Source organism: Phallusia mammillata, chromosome 1, assembly GCF_965637545.1.
Source record: "Phallusia mammillata chromosome 1, kaPhaMamm4.hap1.1, whole genome shotgun sequence".
NCBI classification, from domain to species: domain Eukaryota; kingdom Metazoa; phylum Chordata; class Ascidiacea; order Phlebobranchia; family Ascidiidae; genus Phallusia; species Phallusia mammillata.
In genome coordinates, this window is record NC_137252.1 from 17,642,228 (window position 1) to 17,659,535 (window position 17,308).

Sequence of the window (17,308 nt, forward strand, 5' to 3'; positions counted from 1 at the left end):
TAAACCGCTAAATATCGGGTAAATTGCTAACGGTTAGTGCTATTAGGGTTGATATAGTAGGTTTCATAATAGTATATGAATCAAAAAATGTCCCTGCCTAAAACTTATTCAGCTGTTTCCTAACATTCAGCTAAAATGCTTGGGCGGAAAGTCTCCCTCGGCCGCTGAATGTTTCCCTCGGTCACGGAAGGTATCCGGGGGACTTATTTTTAATGATTTTCTATTATAAAACCTTATCCCAACCTTAATAGCACTAACCGTCAGCAATTTAACCCGATATTCAGCGGTTTTCACGACGCCCCGTCATCTCCCGCCCATTCGGCGTTTTAGTGTCACCCGTTGTTGCTACATCACCGCCCAACTTCGACGTGTGTCATTTTTTGTGTTTATGACGTCATGTGTAACTTAACATGTGTTAATATTGTATGTTTATACGTAACATATATATACAGGGTTGCCATACCGTCTTTATTTCTAAGATTTGTCCTTATTTTGAAGGGCTATGTCTTAGAAAAGTTCATTGTCCTTATTTCTAAGAAATTTCCTTCTTTTTGACTTACGTCCTTCTTTTGTCTTATTTTCATCACTTACAAGTCAAATTCCTGCTATAAGTGAAAGTAAACCTGGACCTGAGCTGCCGTGAGACACACAAAGTATATTTTATAAACAAGGAGTTGCTGGAACAGATTGTTTCTGGCCCAAATATTGCATATGAAATGTTATCGCCAGGGTTGGGTAACGAGTCCCATCAGTCGAGTCTCAAGTCAAGTCAAGTCAGTAGGGGTTCGAGTCCCAAGTCAAGTCGAGTCAGAAGGGGTTCGAGTCTCAAGTCGAGTCGAGTCATTAGCGGTTCGAGTCTCAAGTCGAGTCAAGTCATTAGCAGTTCGAGTCAAGGCAAGTCACAAAAAGTTTTTGAAAAAAGGTTTAGATAGTTAATCTATTTGAATGTTTCATCGCGCCCTTTTTAACTTAAAACGGACACCGCTTCATTACAATGAACAAATCCTATTAATTCAGAGTAGGGTTAACTTTAATAAATCTTGTTAATTGACACTGATTAAACAGTGTGGAAAAGAACGTTAACCTGTTCAAAGGAGTTTTTGAAAACCGAAAATTCATATTTTACTGCATGCGCTAGAACGTTTGTTCAGTAATATAAGCGCTTAAAGCGAATACTTGGCCTTGGCATGTACTGCATTCGATTACCTTAAAACCCAAGCAATTAGTACAACGCTTAATGTCAGCGTAAGAAAGTTTAGCAAAATGTAGCAGCGACTTCGTACGTTAAAATTAAGCAAAAATAACTTCGCACCGCACAGTAAATTGCTGCTAATGTTTGGTTGAAGCCAACTGAACAGGTTATCTATTATAAGAAATTTCCGTTTTGTTGATGAAATAACGAGTCCGAGTCCGAGTCGAGTCTCTACTAAGACGAGTCCAAGTCAAGTCGAGTCTTTTCACAACTGAGACTCGAGTCAAGTCAAGTCTTTTGAAAAGGTGACTCGAGTCTCCCCATCACTGGTTATCGCTCGTATAAATGCAAAGATTCGTTCAAAAACGTTTGTTTTGTTTCGTATGAAAAGTTAATTTTTCGGTTGTCCTTATTTTTGTTTTCATGTCGATGGCAACCCTATATATATAAGTAACAAGCATGTAATGTCATTGCACAAAATCAATGTCCTGGCATATTTTCTGGGGTTTTCGGGACGGGTTCGGGCTTGTGTTTAAAAGAACGGACTCGATTCGGGCCTGACTTTACACTCTGCGTTAGTAATTTTTGAATAAATTTAACTAGCTAATAGCAAGTTGCTGGACCTGACTCAATGTCAAACAGCCCTAGAAGGGTTAGGGCTAGTACTTCGGCTCCAGATTTAGGCCCGTTTACAACTCTGTATCTAGTATTATGTATTACCATTTGGTATTTTGAAATTCTCTGAAGCATGAAGCAAACCCATACAACTGTGTCTCGACTGTTTCGTGTTTGTTATCGAGCCTAATTAAACGTATGTACCCAGAATGACACAGGACGTATGCACACAAACTTGTTTGCTGAATGTAACAAAGCATTGTTTGGTACAACTGCAGCATAGTTAGGTTACAATGCATTGTGATGGGATAAATAAAGACCAAGAGCAGAGTAATTGTGAGGCAAAACACATAAACTGAATTTAATTGTCGTAAGTCAGTTTTTTGATCAGAAAAGTGAAAGATACATCAAACAAGACATGATTATTTGGAAAAAAAATACTGAAATGTAATATGTTTGGTTAAGTGGCAGCTTGGGCCAACTTCTTTTGGTGCAAGCAGTAAAACTAAGTTTCAGCAAACACTTCTGTACCTGTGAGATTTTGGTAAAGTCTGTGACTGCTGACAGTCAGTAGCCAGGGTGCTCTTTTGGTGTGCTGCATATGCATATGTTTGTGCCTAAAATAAATTTATTTAGGCACGAAATCAGGAAAATGTTGTTTAAACTCTGAAATGGCTTGCTAAATTTAAAAGAGAACACTTGAATGGAAGGAACTTGACTTAATTATTCTGGTCCAGAAGTCATTAAGGCACCCTGCAAGTGGTTTTAAATGTATTGGAAAAGGGATTGTAGATTCATCTGATGATAAAAATCATGTGTTACCCGCAACGTTTACAACTTTTGCGCCCTGTTCGTCTTTAGTTGTATGGAATGAATTATAGCTGTCTATAGGTACCTTAGTTATCTTTTCTCAGCTGGTAGAAAAGTTTCATGCTGTGCAAACGACTGTATAGACCAACTCGTTTCAGGTCATGGACCACATTAAATAGGGATAAAAAAGCATCCACCGCAAGCATGCTGTCTTGAAATATTTTTTTCAATACATAATTTTATTTAATGGAGAGATAACCGATAGCAACAAATTGCCAATAACTTGGATAAGCTTTTTTCGTACTGAATATATTTGCAACTACCTTATTTCCAACTAAACACAAATTATAATTAACGTCCTGTGGACAACTCAAAAAGTCCATGGACAACCAGTTGAGAACCACTGCTATATAGAATAGTATACATAGACAGAGTGTTTTGACCATCGTTAAAAATGTGGACTGCTGAGATTAAAAGTTTGTTTTGCATTTTGTTAATGTGGCTTGATGTCCAACTATGTTGTAATGATTTGGAAATGTACATGAGAAATGGCACTATGGTATACAACGTTTTAGTCCTTGTTACACTGGTTTACTTGCATAAGTGCAACAACTTCACTATTTGTTGACCATGTTTTGGTCAAGCAGACCACCGTTTAAAACAGTGGTTCCCAACCAGGGCCCATGGCCCCCTAGGGGATTTAATGGACTATTTCACATACTATTTGTTTATAGTGAGGTTTATCACGCTCATTTACTCAATTAGACCTTTTTAAGGCCAAAATTAATACCGCATTCCAACGCAAGATTGCTATCTACATTTTAAGGTAGGCACAGGTCCCCTACATGGTAGCTTGAAGGGCGCCACGAGGCCAAAAAGTTACTTTAAGGGGATCATGGTCCACGAAAGGTTGGGAACCACTAGTTTAAAAGAACTAAAATTGAGAAGAGTAACCGCCCAAGCAATAGTTCTATTAATGTGAAGCCTGAGCTTGCTGATTTGATATGATGAGATTAAGTTCGGGTTTAATGGAAGACAATCTCACACACAATGCAGAATTTAGTGTGTCAGTGTTAGGACTGTTTCGTGTCTTCGATTACGTTGTAGTAATAGTTAAAAATTCTGACTCACAAAGATATGCGGTGGTGAATGGCAAAAGAAATTTAATCGAACGTTCTGACAAGGAAGGGTATTCCTTGATTGTAAGAATCTAAAAAGAACTAAGATCTACTTGTTCATACTGAAACGTGAAAGCACTGTTTTTGAGTTTATACACAGCTATCTGTTTTAAGTTCAATGGGTTTATTTTCAAGTTCTACGGGCAGGGCAACATCCCGCGATGCAGAATTAACAGCAAACAGACTTATCTTTTTCTTAAACCCCCCTATTTTATGGGCAACTAAAAATATTGAGCTGTGTCTGGTACCTTGTATTGACATGTTGAGCTGATTCAAACGGTTAAATATATCGGAAAGGTCGGATAGTTTTGCACAAAACTGATTGTTAATGTAATGTTCAGCAAGAGGTGAATGCTGGAGAAACTTGTACACTTCACGTTTCAATTAAAAAAGACGATTAAGAATGCGACCCTTTGAAAGCTACCTAACCTCACTGTGGTACAGGGGCTGTAAGCGTTCTGATTCAAGTCTGTCGCACATGCAGCAGAACACCTCGAGTGCAGCGCATTCTTCTTAAGGTAGTTCACAGTTTTTACAGCTACAGACATGATGTCATGCAGTTCAGGTGACATCTGCCTTGTAGCCAGGTTTTCTCTATGTAAATGGCAGTGAGTCCATTTGGCTTGTCCCGCTCTCTCTTGGATTTGTTGTACAACGCCATGCTACACACCAGTCATTGAAGCAGTGCCATCTGTGCACACACCTACACAATTCGTCAAATCAATAAAATTGTTTGCAAAGTAGGTGTCATGGCAACGAATTACCTCGCCAGCAGTTGTTCGAGTAGGTCAGTAAGGAGTTCGACAAAAAAACCGGTTGGGAAGCGCTGCTCTACCCCCCCCCCCCCATGATTTGCAGGCACACATGGTAAAACGTCCGTTGATTGGCGAAACCAAATTCGAAAGGGAATGCGCTTTATAAAACAACATGTAATGGCGCGTGTCGCGAGACGCTTGTCGTATAAAGGTACAGCCTGAACAAGTTTGAATCGCTTCCTGTTGCTTGTGCGGCACTGATTCAGTGCAGTGCTAATTTATAAAAAGCGACTTGGATGTATTTGTGCTATTTTGTTCTTACTACACAGAATACTAGGGTTGCAAATCATCCTTTAACTCAAAGGACAGTCTGTTTCATGTCATTGTTCTTTATTGAGATGAGAAATGATATCATTTGTATTTGGATTGGACTGGTAAACTGTAAGGAGCCGCATAAACGAATAAAAAAGAATGTGGGATAACAGCAAATAATAAGAATCTGAATAGCTGCAGAAAGCTTACTGATTCTGACTTATGAAACACAATACAATAAGCAATTACCTTTGTACGAAATTTTCTTCGGTAATAGATTGATTGGGTTGAATAATGATAGTGTTTAAATATGCTACATTAAAAACTTTTAAAAATAGTAAATTTCAAAACATCGATTTCTTTGCTGTTGTGACTTGCATAGTCATAATCTTTAGTGATTTTCTGAAGTGCGGAGAGGGCCGCAAAATATGTAGTTGGGAACCGTAGGCGACCCTGAGAGCAGCGGTTGAGAATCATTGATGTAGACCAGTGGTTCTCAACCGGGGGTCCGCGGAGTTCGCGCACAAGGAGTTTGATAAAGCGGATCCGGCCCGCCAGGTCATTTCATCCGGCCCGCGACCACATTTTTGGTTTGCCGAATGGTATTGATACTTTTGTAGCATTAAAAATTAATCTACGTCGTACGAAAGTTTTCCTGTCGCGATAGCTGTGTTTGTTAAACCAAAAAAACAGTTTGTTACGTCACAGACTCACTCACAGACAAGACTACAAGTGTTAACTGTGCGCAAACATTTGCCTTTTTGTTACTTGTGACGTAATATACAAGCATTGCTCGTACAATGAGACTAACTATACAGTTTAACAGTCGCATCACCACTTTTTTAATGAGATTGTTGAAAGGCCGTTTTGGTGCCCCCAAAAAATCGCCTCGCGGGCCAAGTTTGGAAAAAAAAGGCGCTAGGCTAGGTAAACCACGCAGCCCACGCGAATTATTATCAAACTTATCCGGCCTGCAGTGAAAATAGTTTGGCGACCCCTGGCTTACAGTATCGAAAAAGGTCCACAAAGACAAAAAGGTTGAGAACTACTGATGTAGACTCTGCTAAATCTGCAGTCTGCATATTCGAAAATCAAAATTGAACGGAGGGTGCTTCCTCCTACTTAGCTGAACTGAGGCTCAAAGAACTAAAACAATAGTGTCGGTATTTAATGTCATTATTCAGACTGCAATTGCAATCAAAAGTGTGGAATTGAGGAAAGGCAGTTTGATAGGAAGACTATATTGCAGCTTACCGTAACTGTTTTTAAAGCCGATTTTATTGTGTATTTACGTACCGCCACTTCGCATTGGTGGTTTAAAACATAGAATCTGGTTGCACTGTATGAGTTTCAATAGATTTGGGGCGCTGGTTATTTCCACTGAGGAACTGTTGACTATTATATGCCAAACGCTCGTTTGAAGAAACTAGTGATGCATATCAACGTCCCGCTCTCCATGACAATGCATTTATACCCTTGTTCATTCGCAAACAAGTTAGCCACCTTAGTACAGTGCTGCCGTAAGTAAAGTACTGTGGCTGCGCACTGGAATTAGCTTGACACGTCATCAAAAAAGGTACCTGCATTAGGTATTGTAATAACCTTTATGCACAGCGAATTGGCAGACGAAAAGATTTTATATGTGTATTTTATACCAAACTCTTTAAAACAGTTTCGTTCAAATCGGAAATTTTGAATTTTTGTAACGTCGCTTGTTGGTCGTATATATGCTTTTGCGGCAGATTTGTAAATTTCCTATTAGGTAGGTTTGTTTAACACTTGAATTGCGCACGGGATGTCTTCCCACATGCATCGCCATAGCTAAGCTGCTTATTAAAACATTCTGGTAGTGTTGTCATGGTTTTTGAAATATTTTTGGACGCGATAATGGCAGGATTTGTTTTTTTTAAACCGATCTAATAAATCATTATGAATAGCTTACCTGGAGCATAGCTCTATGAGCGTTAGTAGAACGAAACATATGTTAGTGCTGATACACCTGGACGTGGGTCACAAGCACGATCATGCGCCCAGCACTAACATATACAGCTCGTTTAACTGTCTAACACAGTGGTTCTCAACCTTTTTTCTTTCGTGGCCCACTTTCATTGCACAAAAATTCTGTGGCCCAGTAAATTTTTATGAAAGAAGCAAAACGACTAAAAAATAGGTTCAAACCAAAAAAAACTGCAGAACATATTTGAAACAGATTATAAGTTCAGAATAACCTAATGCAAAAATTCATAAAACAGCACTTTCCCTTCTTTAATCAAGCACTTTCAGTTATGACCGAGTAATTGGACTATGGATATGCTGCTATTATCTGGCTTTATTGTAATCACAAAGTGGTTCATTACATCATAAACATACAGGGTTGCAGAAACTCAAAATAACTTTATGCTGTAAATAGATTAATTCAAATTAATTTACATTCCTTCTCAATTCCTCCCCAAGCCATTATTCTTGTAAAATTGAGTGTAGTGACACAAATAAAAGGAAATTCTTAAAAAAAGCTTTTCTGTTGATTGGTCTGTGGCCCAATCAAAAAGCTTCCATGGCCCACTGGTTGAGAACCGCTGGTCTAACATCTAGCTGCATCCTGTTGGTTGTGGGTTAATGCACTCTAAACGCGAATAGTTTGGTTTTGGCAGGAACCAAAACAATATTAACAGCGATGAGGCAAGTTTGTTGTTTATAACGTAAGTGAGGTGTAGTAATGAATAATGGATTTCCTGTTGGTGTATTAATTGTGAATGGTCACGCTGGTTTGATTCATGGTTTTTGTTGTTATTAATGTTTTTACCTCAGGTGATTGGGTGGTTGGGACGTAGTTTCGCTTACTGCAGTTATAAAACAACCTTTTCTTGTAAGGACTTGCAAGCATCTGCAAGATACATTTCATTCTTTTGTGAGTAACACAGACGGTAATGTTAAACTGTTGAAAAAAATAAGTTAAGCAGGATATATTTGGCAAGGGGCAGAATAAAAGCTTATATATGCACCCCATGCCTATTCAGAAATCCCTTTTCCGGTTGGTGTTAAGTTTCAAACTTGCAGTCTGGTGAAATGCGACTGGTGAAAATTATTCCCGGAGGAATCCATTTAGCTGTGTGTAGGCGATATAAAGTAACTCATCTAATATTTAGTTGCTGGGCGCTGTTTTTTTTTCAACCATCCTACTTGTTTTCATTCAAGCATTGCAGGTTGAGGTGACGATAAATTCGCCTTACTGATAGGCATAGCTGGAATCATTAAACTAGAACTATGAAAAGAGGAAAACTGTGGATAGTTTTTTTCGGGTTACTTGCTTCTGGTGTGCTCTTAGTTGTTTGGAATTATCAAAGTGCAAATACTTGGTTTGTAAGAGGAGGCACACTTACATTCAAGTAAGTACCAGAAGTTAATTACTTAGCAATGCTCAGTTTATTGCATGACCGCCAATACATACTACTGTTTACAGCACATATGTACGACCACATAAATTGGTACACGTGTCTGAACGATCGCAGATTGTGTTTCCCTTGTCAATATTTAATCAGTTTGAAATATTTGTTTCACAGACCCTGGAAAAAGGAGTCAAGCAATAAAATATTCAACTATACTCATCAGAAAAGGTTCGTACATTAGCTCTGTATGAACTGAGTTGTGAAGTTCTTTGTTTGTACTGCATGACTGTATGTAGACAAAACAGGCGTGATGGGATGGTGTGGTTGCGGTTTGCTAACAAAAAATAAAACATTTTCTAGTTTTTCTTTAACTGTAAATTCCGTTTTCAAAATTATGCCTTGGATTAATAAACAAAATGCTGCAAGACATCTGGACCTACAACGTGTAGTTTTTTATACTGTAAGCATGTCCGCATCACCCTAAATATAAACGCCCGTTAATCTAGTATATAACTAAGCTTGTTGCTGTGTGAAAGTGTAGTTTTGTGTGATAAACTTTCAGCAAGAGAAATTGTTGCACTTAGATCAATTTGAACTTTGATAACTATTGTAAGAGGCTTTTGTAATAAATAATTATTATTCATTCATTCCAGAAGAAGATGATACAAATTTTATTTTTTGAATAAATCAGCACAGTTTGGTACGACATGTTTTCGAAAAGAGATATTTGTACAACGATTGGAAGGATCTTTGTACACACAATTTAGTTCAAAGAAACCACATTGTGCGATATTTGTACAATCACAATGCGTTAAAACTGAGCTGCCAAATTAAGTGTTTGAACATTACCTGATTTGTTTGCATGGCGATCAGACAATTGACAATCTAAAGAGCTTGTGGTTTCTTGGAACTAAATTGTGTGATTTTGTCGCATATCAAATCAAAAAATTCTTTAAACCAAATTGAACCCAAAATAATCCTCCCAACACAGTTTGACACAACCCCAGTATTATAAAATGCTTTTTGGGGTAATTACTGTAATTTGTCAGATTGAGGCCCATTTCCGTTTCCGCAAAAAGACTACTGCTTAGAAAATGAGTAGAGTAAAACCAATGGACGATAAAATCCTTGGTAAAACAGAATCAGTCGGTTCAATAAAGCAATATATATTTCGCCTATGTGGCGTCATCAGTTCCTGTAATCGAAATACAAATCGATATAAAAATGAGTGCTAAAACAAACACGCTAAAATGAATGAAATAAACTCAAAGCAGTAAAACAGTATAACAAAGAAACACAGGGGATGCTGTTACTAATTGCCAAAGCTAACTGCACCAACCTCAAACCAAAACAAAACAAAACAAGCGCAATTCTGGGCACTGGATCGAGCGAGAAAAAATAAAGATAGACGCAAAAGATAGAACAGTTACGCGCATGCAGGGAGATAACAACAGCGGTGAGGGCCGATGGAGTATTTACCTTTTCTCGAGGCTGGACCATTTCTTGAATATTGATTTTGGCGTCTAATATCCTTTGCCATTTGGCCTCGCACATGTCTAAATTTTCTTTTTTAGGGCTTTCCACAAAGGTTATGCAGAAACAAGTGGCTTAGAAAATAAAAACTACGTTCAATCGTCTCCATTGAAAAATTTCAAAGAAAAATCGAAAATGTCTATTTTAAAAGAGGTTTTAGGCTTCTTTACGACAAGCGTTCCAATTGTGGTACTTGTATCAACAGCAGATGCTTGTTTGTTTGAACAGCAGACTGAAATAACCTGTCATTCCAAACAAGAGCCTACGGCCGTTGGCTTTGTAAAACAAGATTTTGTCTGTACTCCGGGGTTGAAGGAACGTAATGACTACAACAGATGGTAAAAGTAAAGTTGTGTTGATGGGCCATGTTTGGCTTGATGGCGATACACCACACTGATTGGCCCGTATAAGTTTCTTGTACAAGATTCCACCTATACAAGTACAAAAAATTAACCACAATACGGTTTCAGTCACAATTACTTCTTTTGTTTTTATAAATGTAAAATATATATCAAATTATTTCATTGAGAACCCAGAATGTTTTTGTAGAGGCTTTAGTACAGAGATGGTTAACGTGACAAAAGAGCATCACTGGATATTAATGTGGCGTCATCCGTGGGGCGTTCAGACGGAGGGTCCGCGTGACGGAAAGGATTTAGGCAAATGTACGATCACCTATGACCAGAAAAGGCTACCAGAAGCGAGTGTCGTGATTTTTCATTACTCTGGCCTTGATCGCGAAACGATGCCGTGGAAACACTATAGGTACGTATGGTACAGACGAATGCGGTTAATCGCATCATCGATTTGCCAAGGGTATTTAAAGCGATTAACCGGATTATGCGATAATCCGGTTGCTATGTAAACAGTACACGCCGTTAACGAAAGTGATTATTTTCATTTCCCCAGCTAAAACAAAGTTGCAGTGACGCTCAACTATGGCAACGGAGCAGTATTTTCTCTATTTTGTTGCCGAGAATTGAAAAAGTACTCTCAAGTCAAAACTAGATTTATTACTCTCGACGCAATGCATGGCGTTATGCTTGTCGTGGCTATGGTGCAATCGCCTAAGTGTGTTGAAGAAACAGTAGAAACGCACACACACACTCTTAATTGGCGCACATGCCACAGTTCGCTTGATTTGTGCTTTGTCTTGCAGTCAGGTTTATTTGAAAAGATATGTTACATCGCATCGTAGCCAAGGGGCCCAACATTTAAATTTGGGAACTTTCCTATAAAGACGGTTTATGACGTTTTAGTCTTGTTTTGGGCAGTTTCCCTTATAAATGTACCAGGCCTCTCGTTTTCTAGTTCAAACCAACGCGTTAAGCGGCAAAGTGCTAGGTGCATATTTGTAAGCAAGCCCAAACCCGAAAGTAGACGACCGAAACCTAGTCAAGGGCGCTAAGGCGAGCTGCATCAGTTTATATTATAACCCGTTATACAATTGACAAAAAGAATAATTGATTTTAGCAAAACTTTAAAGACTCCGATTGTGGCGCTACTTTCTAGCTTATACTCAGCAAAATTGCAGCTGCAAGACTAGCGTGACTGTCACGTGATCAACGTGTGATGTGTGATCGTTGCTTCAAAAATTTAAAGCAGCAAAAAATACTAGAGGAATAAATGCCTTTCTTAATCGGTGTTCTACCTGATAAGTTGCGCAAGGTCACGAATAGAAGACATAAAATATGGCAATCATTGGCACGTTACCAATTACGTGAATCCAAAAAACATAGTGTGATTACTTGCGATCTAACATTTTTACAACCATTACGTGTTTGGCGGGTCATGAACAATATAACAGAAAACATTTTTAAACATTCCTTTTACATTTAACATTGCTTAAATTTCAATACAGTTTAACACTTCGAATTTGGTGCAGTTCGCACTTAGTAAGAAATTACAATCAGCGTCTTTGCCGGAACACCAGTTTCGTAATTTTAACACGTTGAACTCTTCATTGAAACGCTTGTTATATCACTATTGGCGATTAGATAATCCAACAAAAAAGGATCAATGTGCATGGCTTCAAAATAACGATTCCTTGTTATCGCACAGCGGTAAACTGAACGCCGATTTAATCTCCAAATAGCTTTTCAAAAATATTTTATGGTCGTGTCATGCGTTATTTGGTGTAGAATGCAAACATGCATCTACGTCCTTTTCGCGTACATTACCTCCGGAGGAGTTCCGAAAATATTTGCATGTAATTTATTCAAAACCAACTACACTTAGTCGTTCGAACGTTGCGTAGTTATCTTCGGATTAACGTAGCTGAGATTGGTCTTCCTTTTACATTAGTTGACAATCGAACAAAACTCCTTTTGAATTTTAAGCTGTTGCTTCGGGGCAAGCAATTAGACGTGCACAATACTAAAAGGAATTGCTCAGTTAAGGTTGCGCACAGATCGGTTGATTTTACAATCATATCGTCGTTTTTTCTTCGAAAAACTCTGCCTGTTCGACTTTCACATAGAGATCATCAATCCGGTTAATCGCATATTACGTTGAAAATCGATGCGAATATCCGGTTTATGCGATAAACCGGTATGCGATTAACCGGACGATTTTCTTAACAAACGATGGCGACGGTTTGGGATTTTTAATTGTGATGCAATTAAACGGATTATGCGATTAACCGGTATGCGATTAACCGGATTCGTCTGTATTATAAAAAATCTTTCAAAACGTAACCTAAGGCAAAACTTACTTGTTTTCCTTATTCTATCAACTCTATTTTTTATGACGCCTTTCTGTTCGTTCTTTTAAAACATTTGCAAATTTGGAACACTATATACGGATCTGTTCATAAGTTTAATGGTGAAAATAATATCTATTTGGGCCGTTATTTTCACCATTTGCAAATTGTCTCTAGAAATCCTGATCAATTATTCGTTTACCTCACAATGGAAAGCCCTAGTTACATACAAATCGGAGAGCATCGGCGGACCATGTCAAAGTTTGACGGGGGATTTATCAATTGGACTATGTCTTATCGACACAGTTCCGATATTTTTTCTTCTTACTTTACCAGTGCAAACACAATTTTCGAGAACGGCAAACAGAAAGTGGAGGATTTGCTTGCCAAAAAGTCCAGGACTGGCGTAAGTAGACTTAGCTTATCATTTAAAAAACAAAATTTTGCATTCGTTTGTTAATGATATCATCAGTTTGTCGCTGTGAAATTTAATCTTTGCTTAAGGATCATTTAAATGACACTTTTACCTAGTTGACAAGAACTTTCCAAAACAATGACTTTCAAGGCTACGCACAATGACGCGATGTCAAAATGTTGCGACTTGTTTACAGTTATGGGTGGTGAGTAATTGCAAACTTCTACCTGGATCGAGAATGCGTTATCGGTACATCGAAGATCTTATTCAAGCAGGGCTGCCGATTGACCGCTACGGTGCTTGCTTTCGAAACAAGAAAGAGTTTGCTGCTCTTTCTCCTGAGGTTTTGCACTCATACCGTTTCTATTTTTCATTCGAAAACGCACTTCATTGCGAAGACTACATGACCGAAAAGCTGTGGATCAACGGCATACAATCTGGACGAGTGCCCGTAATATGGGGACCACTGAAGGCTGATGTCGAAAAACTGGCTCCTCCTGGGTCGTTTATTCACACTGAGGATTTTAAGTCGCCTGCTGAACTCGCCCAGTACTTATTGCGTTTGGAGAAAAATGAAACTGAATATCGTCGATTTTTTGACTGGCGAGTGAATCCGGACGAAAGAACAAAGAAAATCGTGGCCCAACACTATTTGATACGTGAGGAGCAGCTGTGTGATAAACTGCAGCGACCCTTTTCGAGAAAGTATGTAGAATCTATAAGCGACTGGTTTTTTGGCAACGAAACCAAGGAGTGCTTGCAGAACTGATGTGATGCTTTCATGGCTATGCAGTCCGAACTTTTTGCCAGCAATTAGCCGAAAAGGTTGGCTGGGGAGAAAGTTTTTCTTTTAATCAAAGCTATGCAATTAACAATCAAATTGACAAAGTTTACAGCACATGCAGAGCAGTTGTTCAGTTCATTTATTTATTGTAAGCGTATGTGTTAGGTTATCTTCAAATTTCGCTTTTTTTACAAAATTGTTCTGGCACAACTTTTTTTTGCACACAAGTTTCTTTTTTTTCCATTTCTAACTGATTTTAAAGTTGGTAGCATCAGGGTGTGGGAAGGGATGAAAATGCTTCACGCGCTTTTTGTCTTTTATGTCAATGCGAAGGCATGGCAACCCACTACACACTACCAAACTTCGCATGATGTTATTGAACATATAACTTTGCGTAGCCTACTGTCGGAAATGCTGTTGTTGCTGTTTTCGCTACTCACGGTTTGAAACGTTTCGCAACCTTATGACTGTGCGTTGTGTACTGACGACTTATTCCGGTTATCAAGCACCTTTTAATTATTATCTTCTCTTCCTTGCTAAAAAAGGATACTTCGCAGTTTACTGTTTTGTTTCTCGTAACTTGTCATGCAACGTTTTCTACGCCTGGGACCTTGTCAAAATTTTTTGTCACACGTCATGCCATTGGCCGCGTTTTTGTCCAGAATACAGCGAATCGTGGTATAGCCTAACTGTAGAAAAATGTCAAGGTTAAGTGGCCTAGGCAGAACAAAATTTTGCAAGCGGCCGAAATATTTTGGGGAAAAAGACATTGTTGCCACTGTCGAGGCACAAGTAGAGATGATATACAAAGTTGTCATGGTGTCATTATTGAGGGTATGTTCTTTATGATCATAAGATAGATAAACAATAATATATTATGTTAAAGGCTAAAAGTTTTTACTCAGCTTTGTTTAGCTGATTAAGCTATTTTTAACATTTTCATCTGTTTGAAAAACACTGAAAGCTGACAGCAAAACTTAATTTCGTTCTACCAAACATTTATTGATGACTTCCATGTCTTTACTGTTTAAGTCAGTGGTTTTCAACCTTTCATCGGCCGTGACCCCCTAAAAGTAACTTTCGGGCCTCGTGCCCACCCCCCTTTAGGCAACTCCGCAGGACCTGTGCCCCCCTACCTAAAAAGGCACTGAATGTAAACATGACGAAAATGTCCAAGATCTAACAGGTTAAGTAGTTTTACAATAAATAAAGCACAAAATATCTGCTGCAATGGATTGCACAACAATTACGAAATAACTGGTGTATACAACAGCTGATATATCTTATGTTCGGTAGAGCTACTAACATAAGAACTCATATCACAGGTTTGTTAATTTCCGGCAGGAAGCGCAACGGAACATAGGCGTTTGCAATGACAATAGGCAATTGCTGACTCAGCACAATTGCTGTTACAAACGCCAATGTTCCGTTGCGCCACTTACCGGAAATTAGAAAACCTGTGGTGTGAGTTCCTGTGTTATTAGATCTACCCTTATGGTCAGGCTGTTTTAACACAACGGGAAACCGGAAACATGAAACAGTGTGAAAACAACGACACTGAAGATGGACTTTCGATAGTTACTAAATCTTGACAACACTTGGTACAACAAAGTAACACCAATCAATGTCGCTCAATGCAAAATTAAAATTTCCCATTACTTGCTTAGCCAAAACCAATCTGCTAAAATGATGCATCATTTAAATTTTAAACCATGGTTTCAATTTGTATTTTATTCTTCATCGGCCGGATAAAGACAAAATTATTGTGTTTCTGTGTGCTTGCCTCGGGACTATGTTGTGAATTACAGTGTGGTTGGACCTGATTGTTAGCATCCGTATCAAACCTGTCCAAGAGTAAAGTTTTAGCAAGCAAGTACTGTAGTTCACTTGAAAATTGAACATACTTACATCGAACAAATACTAAAAGTTGAGTTTGCCCACTCTCTATTGCATGAGCACCGGTTCGGCCTGCGTCCGTTGTATCATTGCTTTCCCGGCCCACGCATGCAAAAAAGTTGCCCACCGTTGCTATAGGCCAGGGGTGGCCAACTTGCCAGTCGTTAAGATCGACAAAATTTTTCCTAATTGTACGCGATCGACTGATCAGTCGTGATTTAGGCTGCCAGTAACATAAAGCAATAATGAAAACATCAGCATGAGATTTGATTGACAGTTATTTATAGTCATGAGTTTTATTGTCAAGCATCACGTAGTTCTTACAACACTAAAACGTCGCATACGTACATATTTTTTATCAAAGTATTCAGTGGGAACTTTTAAATCCTCCCAATTAATAGCAACTGCTTCGTTGAAGCAAACACTCAAGTTGTGACGACAAAGCATTGTAGATGTTACGACACAATTTGGTGCCAAAATAACAATTGTTACGCAACAAAGAAAGTGTCAATTACATAATTATTGTCCGATTGCACATTTGTGCGTTGTGTCAAAATGTCAGAAGTGCTGTTTTATATTATTTAGTTTGTTTTTCAACTAATAAGCTTTTGATAAGTTGTGGAGAATTTAGTGGCGATCGACCAGTCAAAAGCAGGCGATCGACGTGTTGGCCACACCTGCTATAGGCCAATGGCTTTCAACATTTTTGCCTTTGTGGACCCCCGGTTGAGAACCACTGCTATAGGCATTTGAAGCCTGGCATTGTTTCCAAACAACCCTTTTCATGTCAGCAGTGGAAAGAGTGACTAAGAGAAATTGTAAATGGTAATTGGAAACCCAATCGCGTTACGTCGTCTGTTTTGTGAGCTCTGTGATTTCTTGTGTTAACGTAGTTTGGCGACTAGGGGATATATACTAAAATTTCGAAACATGTGTATTAAAAAGATCTTCTATACGAGTTAGTCAATTACTTTTAGATAGCCTATTATGTCATAAAAAAAATTCTGTAGTAGCCACAGGTTAAGAGAGCTCCAAATTAATATTAAATTAACGTGTCAGTATGAGGCGTAGGAAAACACTGAACTTTGCTTTACTGTGTTGTGTACTTTTCTGTTTTTACCTATTTATTGTAAATATATATCCAAGTCTGGTAGCAACGACCCAACCTAGTTTTATGTAAGTGATTTTTCGCTTCTCAACCTGTTTACGTTTGAGAATGACAACATGTTATTGTGGTGTGACCATAGCGTGTTTTAAGCCAGTGGTTCTCAACCGCCGGTCCGCAGACCGGTGCGGGTCCGCGTCAACTTTCCTGCCGGTCCGCCAAATATGTTACAATTTTATATCTCAATTGCAAATGCAAGATGTTGATAGGTTAGAATTCGTGTGGAAGTCAACGCTCTACTTCCTTGCAGAAACTTCATTAGAACCGCGTTTAACACGTATGATATCAAAAAGACAGCAGCAAATTTCACATAAATTGAAAAGTTCATACTTCTTTTGAATTGCATATTTTTGTCGTGATTACATTTTGGCTTGATTTAAAAGCCCATCGGTCCGCAAAATTTGTTTTAGAAGTTTACCGGTCCGCAAACCTAAAAGGTTGAGAACCACTGTTTTAAGCCAACCTGCCTGTGCTTCTCAACCTGTGGTACGTGTACCTTACGCCGAATCTTTTTATACGGTCCGCGAGTGACTTTACTTGTCGCGAGTAACAACTACCACAACTTA

General features: G+C 38.6%; 1 protein-coding gene across 1 annotated transcript; it reads left to right on the plus strand.

The window, feature by feature from the left end:
• The first annotated feature begins 7,981 nt into the window (after positions 1 to 7,981).
• Positions 7,982 to 13,732, plus strand: LOC145218474 (4-galactosyl-N-acetylglucosaminide 3-alpha-L-fucosyltransferase FUT6-like). The gene is made up of 5 exons (XM_080085883.1): positions 7,982 to 8,248; positions 8,423 to 8,476; positions 10,331 to 10,546; positions 12,660 to 12,888; positions 13,094 to 13,732. Exons 1-5 carry the CDS (start codon positions 8,127 to 8,129, stop codon positions 13,664 to 13,666), a joined length of 1,194 nt encoding a protein of 397 aa, XP_079942009.1. The 5' UTR covers positions 7,982 to 8,126; the 3' UTR covers positions 13,667 to 13,732.
• The last annotated feature ends 3,576 nt before the right edge of the window (positions 13,733 to 17,308 follow it).